The sequence below is a fragment of the Hyaena hyaena genome, unplaced genomic scaffold (assembly GCF_003009895.1).
Source record: "Hyaena hyaena isolate Hyena2069 unplaced genomic scaffold, ASM300989v1 scaffold_633, whole genome shotgun sequence".
Lineage (NCBI taxonomy): Eukaryota > Metazoa > Chordata > Mammalia > Carnivora > Hyaenidae > Hyaena > Hyaena hyaena.
This window is the reverse complement of record NW_024081266.1, coordinates 43,630-61,810: the sequence shown is the minus strand read 5'-3', so window position 1 is coordinate 61,810 and position 18,181 is coordinate 43,630. Positions and strand designations below refer to the sequence as shown.

The 18,181-nt window shown below is 33.9% G+C and overlaps 1 protein-coding gene and 1 long non-coding RNA gene across 3 annotated transcripts in view; both read left to right on the top strand.

Moving 5' to 3' along the window:
* Positions 1-3,437, top strand: part of LOC120219600 (pleckstrin homology domain interacting protein) — a 130,038-nt gene extending 126,601 nt beyond the window's left edge. Inside the window, exon 40 of one of the 2 annotated variants that reach the window (XM_039216423.1) lies at positions 2,659-3,437. In XM_039216423.1, the coding sequence (XP_039072354.1) occupies positions 2,659-3,293 (635 nt within the window). In that variant the 3' untranslated portion in view covers positions 3,294-3,437. Of the gene's footprint in view, positions 1-2,655 lie in introns of both variants that reach the window. The other variant, XM_039216422.1, reaches the window with a different exon arrangement.
* Positions 3,438-13,796: 10,359 nt separating this feature from the next.
* On the top strand, positions 13,797-17,672 carry LOC120219604. The gene is made up of 3 exons (XR_005525324.1): positions 13,797-13,867; positions 17,171-17,254; positions 17,436-17,672. It is a non-coding gene; the product is annotated as an uncharacterized LOC120219604 (long non-coding RNA).
* Positions 17,673-18,181: the final 509 nt, after the last annotated feature.

Genomic DNA, 18,181 nt, shown 5'->3' with positions numbered 1-18,181 from the left:
ATATCCAGTGGAATCTGAACTTTTGGATTTAATTACTTTTTCAATCACCTATACTTAGAATGGTATAGTGGACAGTAAGTGAATAAAGAAGCAAATGACTTTGTATATCAGTGTTTTACATTTTTATTATTTGCTTCCTTTCTGAACTGAATTCAAAGCTTTTTGTATACTATATTGATCTTGATTCTGTCACTTTGAATCCTACAAAAATCAAATGAACATAGTGAACTGGTTCTAGCATTAAAATAGGGGATCCAGTAACCAATTTGATAAAAGTTTTGAATATCACAAATATATGAGTTACCAGTGCAGTATAGAAATACAGTTAGCTAATAAGTCATTAATTGTGACTTATTACATAAACATTGACACCTGGATTAACTATTAGAATCAAGAGGCAATTCTGTCCAGGGGAAATAAAATATAAAGCACCACAAATCACGTATATAATTTTAAGTTTTCTAGTAGCTACTACATCTAACAAAAACAGGTGAAGGTACTAATTTTAATAATTTATTCCATTATCAAAAATATTTCAGCATGTAATCAGTATTTCAAAATGTACAGTGCTTTAGTATTCACATTTAAATTAATTAAAAATTCAGTTCCTCAGTTGCATAGCTATGTTCCAAGTGCTCAGTAGCCACACGGTTAATAACTACCTTACTGAACATAGACCCACATAAAGAGTGCTACATTCCTTCTTAACCTTTTTAGTATATGTATTGCTTTGCAAAGTTGAAGAAACCTCTAGTTCTTTCCCCGGAAAATGCACATAGGCATATTCACACAAAATTTGGACCATTTCAAGTAATTCGTGGAGTTCTTGAAGCCAAGCTGTAGAATTTCTATAGTGAGTATGTGGACTGGTTATTTAGAACCTTGTCAGTAATCTTAATGTAAAACATATAAGATACACAGAATCCTCAGACAGGTTAAGTGTAATTGTGTGTTACACAATAATTACTTTATTCACACACACATTTCTCCCCTCTTTCCACTCCCCTCATTATGCCAGAAAACCACTGAAGAAAATTATTTGTACTCTTGTGGTCAAGAAATGAGGGCTTTGCCTTTTTCCTCTGCTTCTGGCTCTGACCTCTTGTGATCTCTTGATTTTATTCTTGAGATATATGAAGTATAATTCAAACCTATGACAGATACTGTTATGAAAAAGCAATACATGTTTGTCATATTTTTCTTTCATCTAAAGGAGTATTATTAGCATTAATTTTTCACACAAAAAGGCAGTTCACAATGTTCTCTAGATAGATTTAGAATTTGATCTCTAGAATTTTATATATTTTTTTATAAAGCATAATGGCCTTAATGATGGAGTTTGTTACCATTATACTGGTGGCATACATAATAGATTTGATTGATACATGCAGTCAGTACTGCTCATGATAATACATCAATTGTTTGCCATTCAATTACATAAGGATATAGGACTGTTTCAAAGAGCCTATGAAGGAAACTGCTGTTTAGTTGTTTACTTCATCCTCTTTTTTTTATTTGTTTTAAATGTTTTTTAAATGTTTTATTTAAAACATTTATTTATCTCAGAAATGTTTTATTTCTGAGAGAGAGAGAGCATGAGCAGGGTAGGGTCAGGGAGAGGGAGACACAGAATCTGAAGCAGGCTCCAGGCTCTGAGCTAGCTGTCAGCACAGAGCCTGACGCGGGGCTTGAACCCACAAACTGTGATATCATGACCTGAGCCGAATTTGGATGCTTAACAGACTGAGCCACCCAGGGGCCCCTACTTCATCCTTTTTAAACATTTCTGAGAACATAGTTCATAACTAAGAGTAACTTATTTCTACTGTTGCACTTAGGATAGATGAAGAATGTCAAAGTCATGGCAGTTTTTATGTAGAATAATATAAATTATTCTAGTAGATGTACTCAGAAACCTCATTTGTAGTAGGATTAGGAGAGGAGATTCTTCTTCTGAGGAACATAAGCAAATATTTAGATTGTAAACTATTCTCTGATATCAGAGAGGGTATGATAATCATATCGAAAAAGGGATCAAATAAGAGTTAGAATCATTACGGTCTTGTTATCTCTTTTTCTTTCATCCCTAGTAGAAAACGTGATTAGAGGTAAGTAGAAGGGGATAAATATGTTTACTACTTATTCAGATTACCAAGTTAGAAGGTCATGGATTTTATACTAATATCATTTTCCATGATTGAGATGCTTAAAGGTAGGAATACTGAAAACTTGTTAATGAGGTAAGCAGTAAAGTTCTTTGTGGTTGTTAAGCTCCATACAAGTGAATATGGTCATTTTGTGTAATAGAAACAATGTTCATGTATTAGAACATGTAGGAAAGGTAGTGATGCTAAGAAACCTTGGCTGATCTCAGCTGTATCATAATTTACAATGTTAACAGGTTATTTGCTGAGTGTCATTTCCCTCATGTAAGGTCATTAATGACTTCATTAAGGATCTTTCTTTCTCTGAGTTTTAAGTAGAAAATGGTATCATTAAACTATTAGCCTTTTATTGATTCCTTTTCTCATTTTAGTAAAAACAAAAATTAGAATTTCATTCTTACATAAGTATAGCAGTGTCCTTACCGACTAGTTTGAGAGTCAAATAGAAAGAGCAATTCTGTATGTTAAGTGTACTACTGTTCCTTTTTAGCAGATTGCAGGAACAATGCTCTTGTACCAGGAAGCATTCAAGTAAATGGCCATGGAGGGCAGCCATCTAAACTTGTGAAGAGAGGACCTGGGAGGAAGCCTAAGGTAGAAGTGAATACCGGTAGTGGTGAAGTTATACACAAGAAAAGGGGTAGAAAGCCCAAAAAACTACAGTATGCAAAGCCAGAAAATTCAGAGCAAAATAATGTGCATTCAATCAGAGATGAAGTAGTTCCTTCTTCAACATGCAGTTTTCTTTCTGAAACTAATACTGTAAAGGAGGATTTGTTACAGAAGAAAAGTCGTGGAGGCAGAAAACCAAAAAGGAAGATGAAGACACAAAAACTAGATTCAGATCTCATAGTTCCTACAAGTGTTAAAATGCTAAGGAGAAGTAACCGAAAAAAGACAGATGATCCTATGGATGAAGAAGAAGAGTTTGAGGAACTTAAAGGCTCTGAACCCCACATGAGAACTAGAAACCAAGGTCGAAGGACAGCTTTCTACAATGAGGATGATTCTGAAGAGGAGCAAAGGCAGCTGTTGTTCGAAGACACCTCTTTGACTTTTGGAACTTCTAGTAGAGGACGAGTCCGAAAGTTGACTGAAAAAGCAAAAGCTAATTTAATTGGTTGGTAACTTGTACCAAAATATTTTACTTCAAAATCATAAAGCAGGTACAGTTAAGGAATACGTAGAACTAAGGCTTCTGCTTCCTTGCTGCTATGGTGGATTAGGGAATGTTATGATTTGATTTGCAAAAAAAAAAAAAAAAAAAAAAAACAAGACACTTCACTTCTTTAAATGAATATATATATATAAATATATACGTATATATTTTAAATGTTTGCTATTTATTGCCTTTAGATAGGTTATGCATTTCAACATTCATTTCATTCACTGTTTGAAACAAAAGAAATTGACCTATAATGAATTCCAAGTTTATTTCTGGAAAAGACAGTTCTGCTACACTCTTAAGGAACATAGTATTCCTAGTGATAGAGCATTTCATGTTAAAATGAATTATTTTTGACCAAGCCAGGTACATTTCTATTGATACAGAAGTCTTGCCCCTAGGAAGACAGATGTTGCCAGAGTAGCAGTAAATTAAGAAGTGTGTTTCCTCTAGATACATATAAAAATTCCCACCATTTGATAACCCTAAAAAGTTTAATTTTAATTATAGAATGTTCATCTGCAAAGAATCTAGATGAGGCTTTTGCTGTATTCCATTTCTGCCAAACATAAGAGAAAATGTACTGATGGAAAGGAAACATATCCACATTGGAAAACATTTGACTGTCTAATTTTTCAGACCTTGATTCTTATATCAATCACTCAATCTCTGTTTATTGTGCCAAAGACTGAGAATCAGTGCAGTGGAAAGCCTGTTTTTGACAGTCAGGACAGCATACACTTTTCAATATTGGAAAGGCTATATATTATTCTAAAGAGCACGTTATTAAAAAGAGTTATGCTGAGATGTATCTTTTTTTGGTACTTAATAGTAGAAAATAATGCACTGGTGGGTCCTTTGACAGAGATGTTTTAGAGAAAATGTTTAAGTGGTTAAAGGATTCAAGGAAAATACAGGAAAAAGGTATGGGATTTGATGTTTACTTGTTGATCTGGATTAATGTCGTTTCTAAACTTTAGACATATCTAATAGGCTAAAATGACTTACAAAGAAATGTGTCTGTGTGTGTATGTGTATATATTGATAAATGGGTAAAATTAAATATATATACAAACACATACTTCTATACTATTACCCAGGTATAAATTCTTTTTTCAGGATTTTTTAGATAGTGGTAGAATAAAAATAATTTTAAAATGTCATACTTTATAGTTTAATTTTAAGGGGAAGATTGGTTATTTTCAATTATTAAAAGTTAAAATAGGCCAAATCACTTTTTATGCAATCATGTTTTATACAGTGGTCTCATTGCACATTGTGTTTTTTCTGCACTTTTTATGGTATCCTTATCACGCTGGTATGTCAATATACACCCTAAAGAAAAATTCCATTTAATGATTGTGCCTTGTATTCTATTATTTTTTGCATCATTAGTAAAATTGAGTTGTCTATTGTAAATGATAACTATATGACTTAGGAGAATGTATTGCTATATGTACTGCTATGGAAAAGGAAAGCAGTTATTTATTTGTTTATGGTACAGTAGTTATTTTATACCTTAAAATCCAACATAAATACCATTTCTATTGTTTAAAAATTATTGTCCATTTTTTAAAAAGTTTAAAGAATGTAGTATTTTCTGAGGACTGGTATGGTACAAAAATGTAACCAAAATTTTCAGATACTACATTTTTAAAAAGTGAGGATGGGGAAATATGTATCAGCATGACCCTGATGTAGAAAAATAAAGTCTTTAATTGAACCTTGGCAAAATACATTACATAATTATTTCTTTACTTATTTCTGGTAGGGATAAATGTTAGCCGTCATTTAATTGTCTTGAAAAAAAATGGAAAGTGATGCATTTGGGCTTTTTAGATCATTTGTAACTAAATTTGTACAGAAAACCTCCTGTGAAATTAAGTAAACCATTTTCCAGATCTTAACTGGATTGCTGTGATTTTGCAGTTGAAAAATAATTTCAAATTTTTCAGGTTTTTTGTATATTTATTTTTTTCTAACAAATATATTTAACTATATAATTAAAATTCAGTAGTTAAACTCTTCATAATGCAGAAATGGATGGCTTGGTTGTATAGTAAAATGAGTCTGTCAGTTACACCATTATTGAGAATAATGTGTATGTTTGAAATTTAAGTCATTAAAGTAATTTGTTGCTTTTGAAGGCAATCTATTTGAAACATGTAATTTCCTGATGTCATCTGCATTGTGTTGGAAAAAAATAGGCTATAAATCCATTTTTGTAAAAAATAAGTGTACAGTTTAAAGGTGTGTACAGAAAAAGGAAGAGCATACACAGTCTTAGAGTGGAATATACCTCTAGTACGATGTATGGAGTAGTTCTAACTCTTGAGCAAAGAAATGAGTAATTACCATCATACATGCAACAAGTAAATGTTATTATTCCTGTTCTAAAGATAACTGTATATTTATGGCCTTATTTGGACATTATTAGACATTGGTTTCTTAGTAAAGCAAAAATGACTTGGATCCAGATTCTTTGTAATTAAAACACTTAAAAATGTATTAGTAATATCATATATTTAGATTTTATATTTTTACAATTTAGCTTCTATACATTGCAAAAGTTGAATTGAGAAATTTAAGTCATCGCCATATTTTGTTCTGTTTGACCAAATATCAAAAATATTGAAAAAATAATCCTATTTTAGACAATGACACCATGTATGTACTCTTTGTAGGCCAAAAGAAATGTTGGCAGTTGTCTTAGGTGAGCAATAAAAACCTCAAGTTTATTGAAAGTTTCAGAAATCTAACTTGTTGCATACATGGAAAATATAAATCAATTTATAAATTTTTAAGTACCTAATAATCTTTCCCTCCACCCTGGTAGTCTCCAGTCCCAATCAAATCTTATAAAATTATAAAATGTTGCAAATGAGCAGTGTAAATCATTCAGTCTAATTACAGTCTCAACAACTCTGGGCAATAGATAAATACCTTCTTAAAATTTTATCCTTTGCAGTCTACTCTGTCATTAGACTTTTCTGCATAAATTGATATACTAAAGATTTGTTGATCTTGTTTCCATTGTTTTATTATTGGCACAACTTCACAAATTTGAAGACTGTTAACATTATCTTGATACTATCTTCCTCAAATTTAATTAGAATAACTATATAGAATAATATAGTTTGATCATGTCACATCTGAAATAAGAGTTTGGCTGAATTTAGTATCACTTGGAAATGAATTGCAGAAAAGAGACTGGTCTGCAAAAAGACCAGTCATGCAGCATGTGTGTTAACATCTAGAACTGTCCCTCATCTGGAGTGTAGTATGTTAATTAGATGTATTCAAATCATATTTTTGCTTATGTTGTATTCACAACATTTACATGTTTTAAAATTTGATAATATAAATTAGTTCTTCTAGTTAAGAGTGTTTAATTCTAGCATTCCATTTTTATACATGCAAATATACCTGTGTATCTCAAATGTCAACTAAGAGCAAATTTTTATTCTGAATGTTTCTGTTCACTTGAAGTTAATTTTTGAGTAGGTTGAAAGGACCAAGATACTTGAGTGTTTAAAGGGCTATAAGCGTTCTTATATGCAGGAAATACATGGTTGTAGAGTCATAAAAGGGGAAGTACTTCTACGTTCTGTGAATTACCCCCATAGTAAGAAAGTATTTCTTACATAACAGATGGTGATGTGGTTTAGTTATATTTAGGTAAGAATTTATCTTCCTATTAAAATTAGAAAAATATACCTTTTCCTTACTTTCGTCCTTGCACTTCCCCCAAATTCCCCAAATTTCCAAGTGATTTGAACTAAATATTACATTTACTAAGAAACTACTTATGTTCTTAATTATACTAAGCTAAGCACTCCAAATGATGCTTTGTACTATGTACACTAACCAAGAAGAGGTCAAACTGAGTCAGAAGACTGTAAGTACCACTTTGATGCTCCAGAGATAAATCTTGTACACACTGCAGTAAAGCAATTAGAAAACATTATGAGCTATAAGTATATATTCTTTTTAGTTTTGATAGCTCTCTGTTGAAGTACTTTTTTAATGCAGATAAGATCATCAGGAAATTAACCTTTATATGGCACAAACCAAATACGTAATAGTGGGTGGCTATGAATTTCTACATTTAAGGAGCTAAGAGAATAGGTTTGAAATGATATATAGTACACACGATAGGATGCAGAGGCACACACATACTCATGACTTTTAAGATTGTGTGTGTTGATTGGGAAAAAAAAAAAGATTGTGTTGACTAATCACAATGATAAACTATAAATTGAGACAAAATACAAAGTTACATTTTTGGACCATATTAAAACTGCAAGAAGATGAGAGGTCTTACTAAAGATCTTTTAGAAAACTGCTAAATCCTGTCACATGATATTTAGACATGTAGAATGTAGCTCATTTTTTTAAAAGTAACTGACCTAGAGGGTTAAAGTTGAAACTGACACATTTTCAAATTAAAATTATACTTATTTTGTACAGAAAACAATGTTAAACACAAGCAAATCTGTTGTATGTAATAAGTAACAGAGTTTAAAGACAAATTATTTAGCTTTATTGAGGTTTTTGTTTTTTTCCTTCCAGAAACCTGGAAGTATCATGTTATAAACGGCAGTCTCACACCAGAATAGCAGTGCCCTTTCTTTTTGTACATATTGATTGGACCTTTCTTTACTGTTATGTGGACACTTTCTATGTTAGTTTTGATGCATAATTCTTTGAATCCTTTTATACAAACTAGAATGTATGTGTAAGAATTCCTGTCCCTGCAATGTAGTAACTACAAACTTATTTTTAAAATAAATAGAAAACTTGTTTTTCTAAGCTATTTTGTAGAGCCTCCTGATTTCTTATTGCTCTTTTTTGGGGGGTGGAGGGCGGTAACACATAAAGCTCTCAGTACATTATTTCAACAGGCACTGTACCAAAGAAGCCATTATGTAAATACTGGTATATTAGAGTTTTGCCCTATTTAGCAAAATACTAAAACTAATAGCCAGTTAAAGGATTGTGGGTACTCTAATTAATTCCAAAATAACCAAAGGTTGAAAATAAGCCACTTGCCTTTTAATGTGTACATTTAATTTAAAAATTAATTTACTATGTGTAAGTTACTATACTGGGTGATAAATACAGTATTCAGATATGTAAGATAATTCAAAGGAACAATTTCTGTAAGTATTTTTTAAAAAACGTGAAGTAAGATTTCTGCAAAAGTAATGGAGGAAAGAGGAGATACTGCACTTGTTAAACAGTTATACAAGATAAGACTTGTGAAAGTATTGCTGTCTTCCTAGAAATTTGTTCAGATTGGCATGTTTTTATTCACTTCCCAAGAATCCCAATTATAGTATAAATAATACATAAGGCTATAATAAATGACAATTCAGATTAAGCAGATAAAGGGATGATTTTTTATTTTGTGCTCTTGATCATTTCTCCCTAAGAAATTTTGTCTAAATGACTATAAAATTTCTAAGTTGAGGAAAGTAGGTAGACATTCCTGGTGTATCTTTTTTTTCTCTCTCTTTCTAAAATAGACTGATACTAACATGTGGTATATATACTTAGAAGAACCAGTCGAGAAAAATTCATTTTCAGTAACCACTTTTTACCGGTTTCTTTTTGTAATAGCATCAATTTTATGTTTGAGGCTGTTTCTCTATTAATTTGAGGATGGTAAGATTAAAACCCAAAGCACAAAATTTCTGTCCCTTGCAATATGATACCTTGTATTTATAATCTTTCCACTTAACACATTTACTATGTATTGATTGCTCTTTGGTTTTGTTTGGGACACGAATAGTACAAAGGATTCAGTGAAATACCTTTTAGCCTAAATTAGCTAGACATGGTGGCAGCAGTGTAATGGAATGAAGTAAGCTTAGAGTTGAGTCATTTCATCTCCTTTAGCCTCTCTTCTTCTGTAAAGTTGAAAAATTTTATCAGATAATTTCCAAGGTCCAATTCATTTCAAATAGCCTATGGTTACCTCTCATTTGTATATTGTCCGCTGCACTCATGGGTCAGTCTTGGCTTTTCTATTTAGTCATAAATAAAATATGCCATTTAATGTATAACTTCCAGGCAAGCTGATTGTAGTAAGTGTACATGTGACCATGACCTTATTGTAGGGAATGTAAAATCTTATGTACTCTTAGAAAACGGAGTTTTGAGTTGCAATATTTATTTGCTACTAATAAAAAGTACTGAAATTTGTGATTTTCCCAGGGCCCTCTGGGAAGTCTCAAAGACAGTTTCTGTGTAAAACATACCTTGAAGTTTTTACGATTCAGTTTTGGGAAAGCAAAATCAAAAGGTTTTAGAGAATAATCATATGATCAAGATAGGATCATGGGTGTCTGGGAATAATAGTTGGTTTCCACTTAATAAAAATGAAAATATTTAAAAAGAAACATAGAAGGCAGAGCGATATCAAGGAAACTCATCTATCACAAATAGGAAACTTGTTCTTTTATTTTGATCTTTGTTTAATAATCAAGAACATTATAAGGTTAAAACAAAGCCAGGCAAAGTATTCTCATGAGATATGGAATATATGACCAAATTATACAGAAATTACAGAGCAATTTAGGCTTTTTGAGCTCTTTAAAAACTATTATTTTAACAAAATCAACTTCTAGTTCGGTATTGACATAGTACTTAGCAGTAAAGTTTTCACACACTCTTCTCTCCCCTTGTGAAAAGTGCATCAAAGCTGGGTAAGTTTTGCTGAATTTTATAGTACAATCTGTAGTTTCTTTTTAGAATCTTTCTTCTAGATACTCAAGTTTTTCATATATCGGAGCAAATAGACACTTCAGGACAAAACTCTGAAAAACAAACTCATTCTATTATTCCGATACTTAATTGTATTTTTCCATTGGTATTTGTTCCTCGTCTCACCTACATATTTTAATTACAAATTTTAAGCAAAGTAACTATTTCACTGAGAAAACTGAAAGGAAAGTAATTGAAAACATATGCAAGCATTTTTGTAGAATAGCAAAGCTCATGAATACACAACTTTGAAACCTGTAACATTGCAAAAATGAACATGTTCATTAAATACATGACTTTATATGACTCATAGATAGCCACTCCATAGTATACAAGAAGCAAATGTAAATGAAATTATGCTGAGTGAGCGGTATTTTAGTATTGAATCTTACAATTAAATAAGTATCTAATGATTACCCATTAATTTAATATTAGTTCAAAGTTTTAAGTTACCTGAGGATCTTGGAAATTATGTTCAACCTGACATAATATGAAACATTATTACTGTTAATTAAAACATTTGTCATAGGGCACCTGACTGGTGCTGTTGGTAAAGCATACAACTCATGATCATGGGGTTGTGAATTCGAGCCCCATGCTGGGTATAGAAATTAGGTAAAAATAAAATCTTAAAAAATAAATAATATATGTCAGAAGCATAATTGAATTTGTTTGAACACACTTGATGTTTTTCTTCCAAATATTATGTAAGTAATGTTAGCTTATCTGTCAGTAGACCATAAATTTAAGGACTTCAGATTAACTTGTCTCTTGAGAAAGCAAACCCAATCTTCATTTTTTTTTAAATAAAATGTATTCTTGTATTATACAGTGTACTTCCATAGAAAAGATGCAGCCATTATTTATCTTTTAAAACCAAAGTTACTGGGACACCTGGGCAGCTCAGTCAGTTAAGCGTCTGATTTCGGCTCAGGGCATAATCTCATGGTTTGTGGTCTCAAGCCCCATAACAGATTCTGTGCTGACACTTCAGCTCACTCACCCCCTTATCTCTCTTTCTCAAAAATAAACATTAAAAAATGTTTAAAACAAAATTACTGAATCAGCTTAATTTTCCCAAAGATTCACCTTAATTATATGAACCAGGACTCATATTAAGATGTTTGTGAGCCAGTGGTTTTTTAAGAAAGATTGTTTTAAAATGTTACTTATTTTGCTGGTGTCCAATTTCAACTCAGGTCATGATCTCACAGTTCATGGGTTCAGGCCCCATATTGGGCTCAGGGCTGACCGCTCAGAGCCAGGAGCCTGCTTTGAATTCTGTCTCTCTGTCACTCTCTCTTTCTCAAAAATAAATAAACTTTTTAAAAAATGTTTAAAGCTTATTTTGAGAGAGTGCAAGTGCACATAGGGGCATGCATGTGATTGGGGGAGGGACAGAAAAAAGGAGAGAGAATCCCAAACTCAGGGCTTAATCTCACCAAGTGTGAGATCATGTCCTGAGCTAGACTGGGTTGCCTGACTTACTGAGACACTCATGTGCCACAGAAAGATTGCTTTTAATGTCTCCTACAAGTACTAGAAAAATACTGGGTTGGCGGGGGGGGGGGGGGGGGGGGGGGGTGGTGAATGTAGTTTCCAGTTACCATATTATGATATTTTAAATATCCATTTTTAACAAAAAATTGCATGCAAAGAAAAAAGTATGGCTCATTCACAGGAAGGTAAGATTGCTTGATTAGATTAAAAACCTGGTTAATGTTTTACAGACCAATACAATAACTTTGTAGTTATCTTTTCCAATAAACAGAAGTGATTTTTAATTCTACTAGACAAAATCGACAAGTAAACACGTAACTTTACTTGATCTGGGTGGGACCTTTAACCAAAAATTTAAGTCTTTGTAAAGGACTTCATATACTCAGCTAAAACAATATATCCAGACTTCAGAAACAGATCATGTCATCAAGCTTTCTGCTGCTCTCATGATATAAGGACAATCCTATTAAGCCTGTGTAGGCCATATTTACCTCAGAGAAATAATAAACATATATAACCACTTTGCTTCTAGAGCTGTATCCTAAAGACTCTCAGGTCCCAGTTTTGTTTTTTCATGATTCACTAAATTTTGCTAATCCCCATGATGACCTATTTCCTCATTTACTTTAGCCAGCCTTCCTTTCCACTTGAAAGGTTGATCTAGAATATATTTTTCTATTATTACTATTAGGAAACCAGTTTAATGCTAATTAAATTATCATAGTAGAGTAGCCACATTTTATAAAATAAAGTGACTGGCATTATTTCACCAGGTATCAAACTACAATTAATAAATAAGCTTGCTATATGAAAACAGTGCAAAACTTGAAGCAAATGAAAGAAGTTCTTGCCCTTTTCAGACATACCACTGAATGAACAAACTCTAGCTTTTTTCTAACCACTCTGACCATACCTTTTCTTTTTTTCACTTAAATGTAGATTTTCTATCTTAGCTGTTTTTGCAAACTACATGTTTTCAAGTACCAAATTCATACTGATAGTAATAATGATCACTAATGCGCTAATTAACACTATGTGCCAAGCACTGTTCTATATTCTTTACATATAGCAGCTTTTTTTTTAAAGATTTTATTTTTAAGTAATCTCAACACCCAACATGAGGCTCAAATTTACAATCCCAATATCAAGAGTAGCAGGCTCTACCAACCGAACCAGCCAGGTGCCTCCATGTAGTGGGTCTTTTAGACTACAGAATAATTTTATGAGTTAGGTACAATTATCATTCCCATGTTACATTAGGGAAACTAAAACATACAGAGATTAAGTAACTTACTCTCTTCTCCCAAATGAGTTGACTGGATTAATGAGTGATTTGTATTTATGACTTATAATATTGGCTCTAAAGGCAATTTTTTCTAAGATTGGGTCTTATTACAAAAGGCCAGTATAGAGACGACCGAAAGGTCCTGCTTGTACTACCCATAATCATTTTCTGATATCTTGGATTTTAAAAAAATCACCAATCTGTCATGGATCACATTACTGTTAATTGAATCCCCAGCAATGTATTTCTGGACATATGTTAGTCCAAGTCTTCTAAGAAGTACACACCAAGGGGCGCCTGGTAGCTCAGTTGGTAAAGTGTGTGACTTCGGCTTGGTTCATGATCTTGCAGTTTGTGGGGTTAAGCCCAGTGTCAGGCTCTGTGCTGACAGTTCAGAGCCTGGAGCCTGCTTTGGATTCTGTGTCTCTCTCTCCCTTTGTCCCTTCCATGCCCATGCTCATGCTCTGTCTCTCTCTGTCTCTCAATAATAAATAAACATTTAAAAAAAATTTTAAAGTACACACCAAGATGAGATTAAACATGTAAGGATTTGAATAAAGGAAATGCCTCTGAAAGAAAATTGGGAGGGACCTAGGAAAAGCTGAGGCCCATCAGATGCAATTTAAGTGTGACCCCAGATGAAGGAGAGGGAAGTAAGTTTGGATGAAAGTATCTTTGATTGGGATGCCTCAGTGGCTCATGAGGTTAAGTTGTCAGACTCTTGATCTCTGCTTAGGTCATAATCTCACAGTTTGTGAGTTTGAGTCCCTCATTGGGCTCTGTGCTGACAGCATAGAGTTTGTTTGGGATTATCTCTTACTCCCTCTTTGCCCCTCTCTCACTTGCATGTGCATGTGTGCACTCTCACTCTCTCAAAATAAATAAATAACCTTAAAAAATTATCTTTGCTGTGTAGTCTAAGGAACTTCAGCAGGACAAGTCCTGAACCAAAGTTGACCACCAGAGGAGTCCCCCATCTCCCAGGTATGTTTGCACCTGCTTTAGCATCCCTGCATGCCCAAAGTGGATGGAAGCAGCCCCAGGAAGGTGGGTCTATGGCACAAATGCAGTGATGGAGCTCAGAGTGTGGCTGTGGGGGCCCCTGGCCTATTAAATTCCCTGTAGTTGGAATTCTTCAAGGCACATTCTTAAGGCCAGTACAACATACTTAAGCACCTGAAGAGCTATGGCTTTATTTTAGTCATAAGGTCAATGTAACATTTTTGCTGCATTATTTCCATCACTCCTAACCTCTTGATGTATTACATTGTTAGGAATGCAGACTCACAGTCCTTGAATATGTTTTTCTGCTAATCTCAGTTGTTCATAATTTAATTCATGATATGCAACCCAGCATCCAATGACCCATATGATGTGGCCAGAAGTTCGTATGTGAAACATGATAACAGTTCTGTCTATAATACCTAGGATATAAAAACTATAACTTAATTGTTAATATTATTAGTATCAGTAAAATTTATTCAACCTATTAAGTCAAATGTCATAATCACCAAACAAGGGAGTTGTTCCATCATTATATATGGGCAATGGGTGATTCACTAGAAATCTTGAGAGCGATTCTACATGTGCCATATTTCACAGAAAGCTTTGAAACTGTTTAGGAGTGTTGCCTTGAATTAACTTTTAAGAAAAACTTTTAAGAAAAACTTTTTTATGCGTTTATTTATTTTCGAGAGAGGCAAAGACAGAGTATAAGTGGGGGAGGGGCAGAGAGAGAGAGAGACAGAATCCGAAACAGGCTCCAGGCTCTGAGCTGCCAGCACAGAGCCCAACACGGGGCTCAAACTCATAAACTGTGAGATCATGACCTAAGCCGAAGTTGGACACCCAACCGACTGAGCCACCCAGGTGCCCCATTAATTTTTTTAATGTTTACTTATTATCTTTGAGAGAGAGAGAGAACATAAGGATGTGGGGGATGAGCAGGAAAAGAGGGAGACAGAGGATCTGAAGCAGACTCCACACTGACAGCAGGAAGCCCAATGTGGGACTCAAACCCACCAACTGTAAGATCATGACCTGAGCTGAAGCTGGATGCCACTGACTGAGCCACCCAGGCACCCCAACCTTGCATGAACTTTTTACACGATAGAGGCCATCAACCAGGACACTTGCAGAAATGGAACTTAGGCAACACAATCTAATACACTCTAGACATAATACAGAAATGTCAGATTTTAACTGCATAAATAGACCTTTGCAGCCTGACAATTTATTTTCTCAGCTTCTATGCCTGCCTACCAATAGCCTTGGTGTGCAAAAGCTAGACTTTTTATTTTAGAAACATTAAAGTATTGTACAAATAATTGTAATGTGCTGGATTTTATGTTACCAAAATTTAGAAAATGGCTCATCTTCAAAATTAAGATTCATTTCAGTCAAGACTTTAAAAGAAGTTACCCTCGAGTTAACCTTTTCATAATTCTTGTTAGGTGAGGAGCAAGTCAAGAGACACAGACACACTTTTTCCTGAGTTTTGAGAAAATTTCCCAGTGTTCTCTTACAAGTTATTAAAATCATCCAGGAGTTAGCTAATAAATGTATTAACATCTTGGTCCCTAGTTAAAGCAAGTTTCTTTTAATTTAGAGGAATGGTTAAAATGGTCTATATTACAAATGAAATTTTATTTTGGAACAGTGCATATCACTCAAGTATTTTGGCATAGTATAATATGGTGATGATTACAAATACTGATTCTTCATTCTGTCATCTTGTCATTGCTAGAAAGTGTCAAAAGACATGAGTGTATCATCGGCTCATTTCTGTTTACCTCTCCCCATTTTACTTACTATTTTTACCTACTATTTGTATTTTTCCAAGAAATCTATGAAATAACCATTTTTAACTCCTTTCACAAAAATGGTTGAAATATTGCTAAAGAAAAAAAGGGGGAATTTCATTTTAAATATGTGCTAATTAGTTTGTTCTCATCACTTTTTAGATTAAACTCATTTTTCTATACTAATTAATGTATAATGTAAATTGCATATATTTAAGGTGTGTAATGTGATGGTTTGATATATACATTGTGAAATGATTACCACAGTCAAGTTAATTCATATATCTATCACTTCACATGGTTACATCCGTTGTGGCGGACACAACTAAAGATCACACAATACAAAATTATTAACTATAAGCACCATGCTGTGTAAATTAGATCTCCAGAACTTATTCATAACAAAGCATATACCTTTTGACCAGCCTCTTCCAATCCCCTATGCCCTTCTCAGCCCCTGGAAACCACTGCTCTACTGTCTCATTGCATGAGTTCCACTTTTTTAGATTCCACATACAAATGAGATCGTCTCCTCAGTAATATCTGTGCCACCGATCATGCTTTCACAATCCATTTTATACCAGATGTATTATGTGCTTATACAACATGGTCTTCTTGTGCTTATAGATGCCTTGTAATTATAAACACTCAAATATTTGTGAAATAAGTTGCAAATATAGTAAGTGTAAATATTGACTATCACACTTCTCTTTAACAAATAGAGAGCCAAAGCACCCTTTTAGATCTTTTTTATTTAGTAGGCTTCATGCCCAATGTGGGGGGCTTGAACTCACAACCCTGAGATCAAGAGCCGTAAGCTCTACCTACTGAGCTGGCCAGGTGGCCCTCTTATATCTCTTTCCTACATTTTTGGTGGCATATTCTTTGTCCCTTTATATGATCATAATTTTGTAATATTTTCAAAATGTATTTCTGTTTTTACTCAAGGTATAATTCAGTCATTTTCATTGCTGTATATCATACTTACCATGTGAACTTTTCAAAATCTAATCATTTTGTTGCCACTAGACATAGTGATTCTTTCCAGACTTTTGTTATTCTGAACAACCCTGCTGTGGACATCATTTCCTGTGTCTGCTTTTGTCCCACAACAACTCATCCTCTGCACTCTTTTTTTTAAATTCTTTTCTTAAAGTTTATTTATTTTTGAAAGAGAGAGACAGAGCATTAGTGGGGGAGGAGCAGAGAGAGAAAGAGAGACAGAATGTGAAGCAGGCTCCAGGTTCCCACAGAGCCTGATGTGGGGCTTGAACCCATGGACCATGAAATCATGACCTGACCCAAAGTCTGACACTTAACTGATCGAGCTACTGAGGCACCCCACATCCCCTGCATTCTTGCTGGCAGTGAGTGTGTGCGTGTGCTTATGTGTGTGTGTTCAGTAAATACAATTCTGATATTACTTTTTTACTTAAAAATCCTTCAATCTAGTGGCTTGGCATAACCACCTGGAATAATATTTCAGATGGCCTGGAATGATATCGAGATAACTACGGTTAACTCAAGACATTCCTTTTGAGGATATACATCAAAATAGCAATGCTGCACAGTGAGTTTGCTACTTCTCTTTCTTTTTGTCACCAGAAGCTGAAACCACTACAGAAACGTAAAGATGGATAGAAATTAAGATGGATACACTGATGCTTCAGCAAGGCTTGACTTTTAACTAAAACTTTTCTCTCTTTCTCGATCTTGAAGCCTCTCCCTCCCCTTCAATTGTTTTTCTGTAGAATTCTTTGTTCCAGGAACTTGGCATTGATATGGATATCTTGCTGACCTCAATGTAACCAGACTTGGATGGCCCCTGCTAGTGCTAGTCACCTTGGAAGACACGATGAACGCAGCTGGCTGCACTGTTGATACAGCCACCATCCTGTATTTTCCTATAAACCCACTCAGCCTTTTCCTCTGGGTGGGTCTGCAGTTTTGAAGGCATTAGCCTTCTGCAGCCTCCTCTTACTGACAAAATAATAAAACAATTGTGTGTCTTTTCTCCAAACTCTGTCTTTGTGTTATGTTTCAGCTCCAGAACACAGGTTTTGACAACAAATCCATCCTGTCCCTCTCTATTGTGTACTCTGGCATTACAGATGCTTCAAATCCGGTCAGATATGAATCTCTCATCATTGAAAAAATAAGCAACCAAGAATTCTTTATCCAGCAAAGTTGTCATTAAGAACAGAAGGAGAGATAAAAAGTTTCCCAGACAAACAAAACCTAAAGGAGTTGGTGACCACTAAACCATCCCTGCAAGAAAATTTGAGAGGGACTATTTGAGTGTCAAAATAAATAAATAAATAAATAAACAAACAAACAAACAAACCAAAACAAAAAAAGGACCAAAAGCAACAATGACTAGAAAGGACCAAAAAACATCACCAGAAACACCAACTCTACAGGCAACACAATGGCACTAAATTCATTTCTCTCAATAATTACTCTGAATGTAAATGGACTAAATGCTCCAATCAAAAGA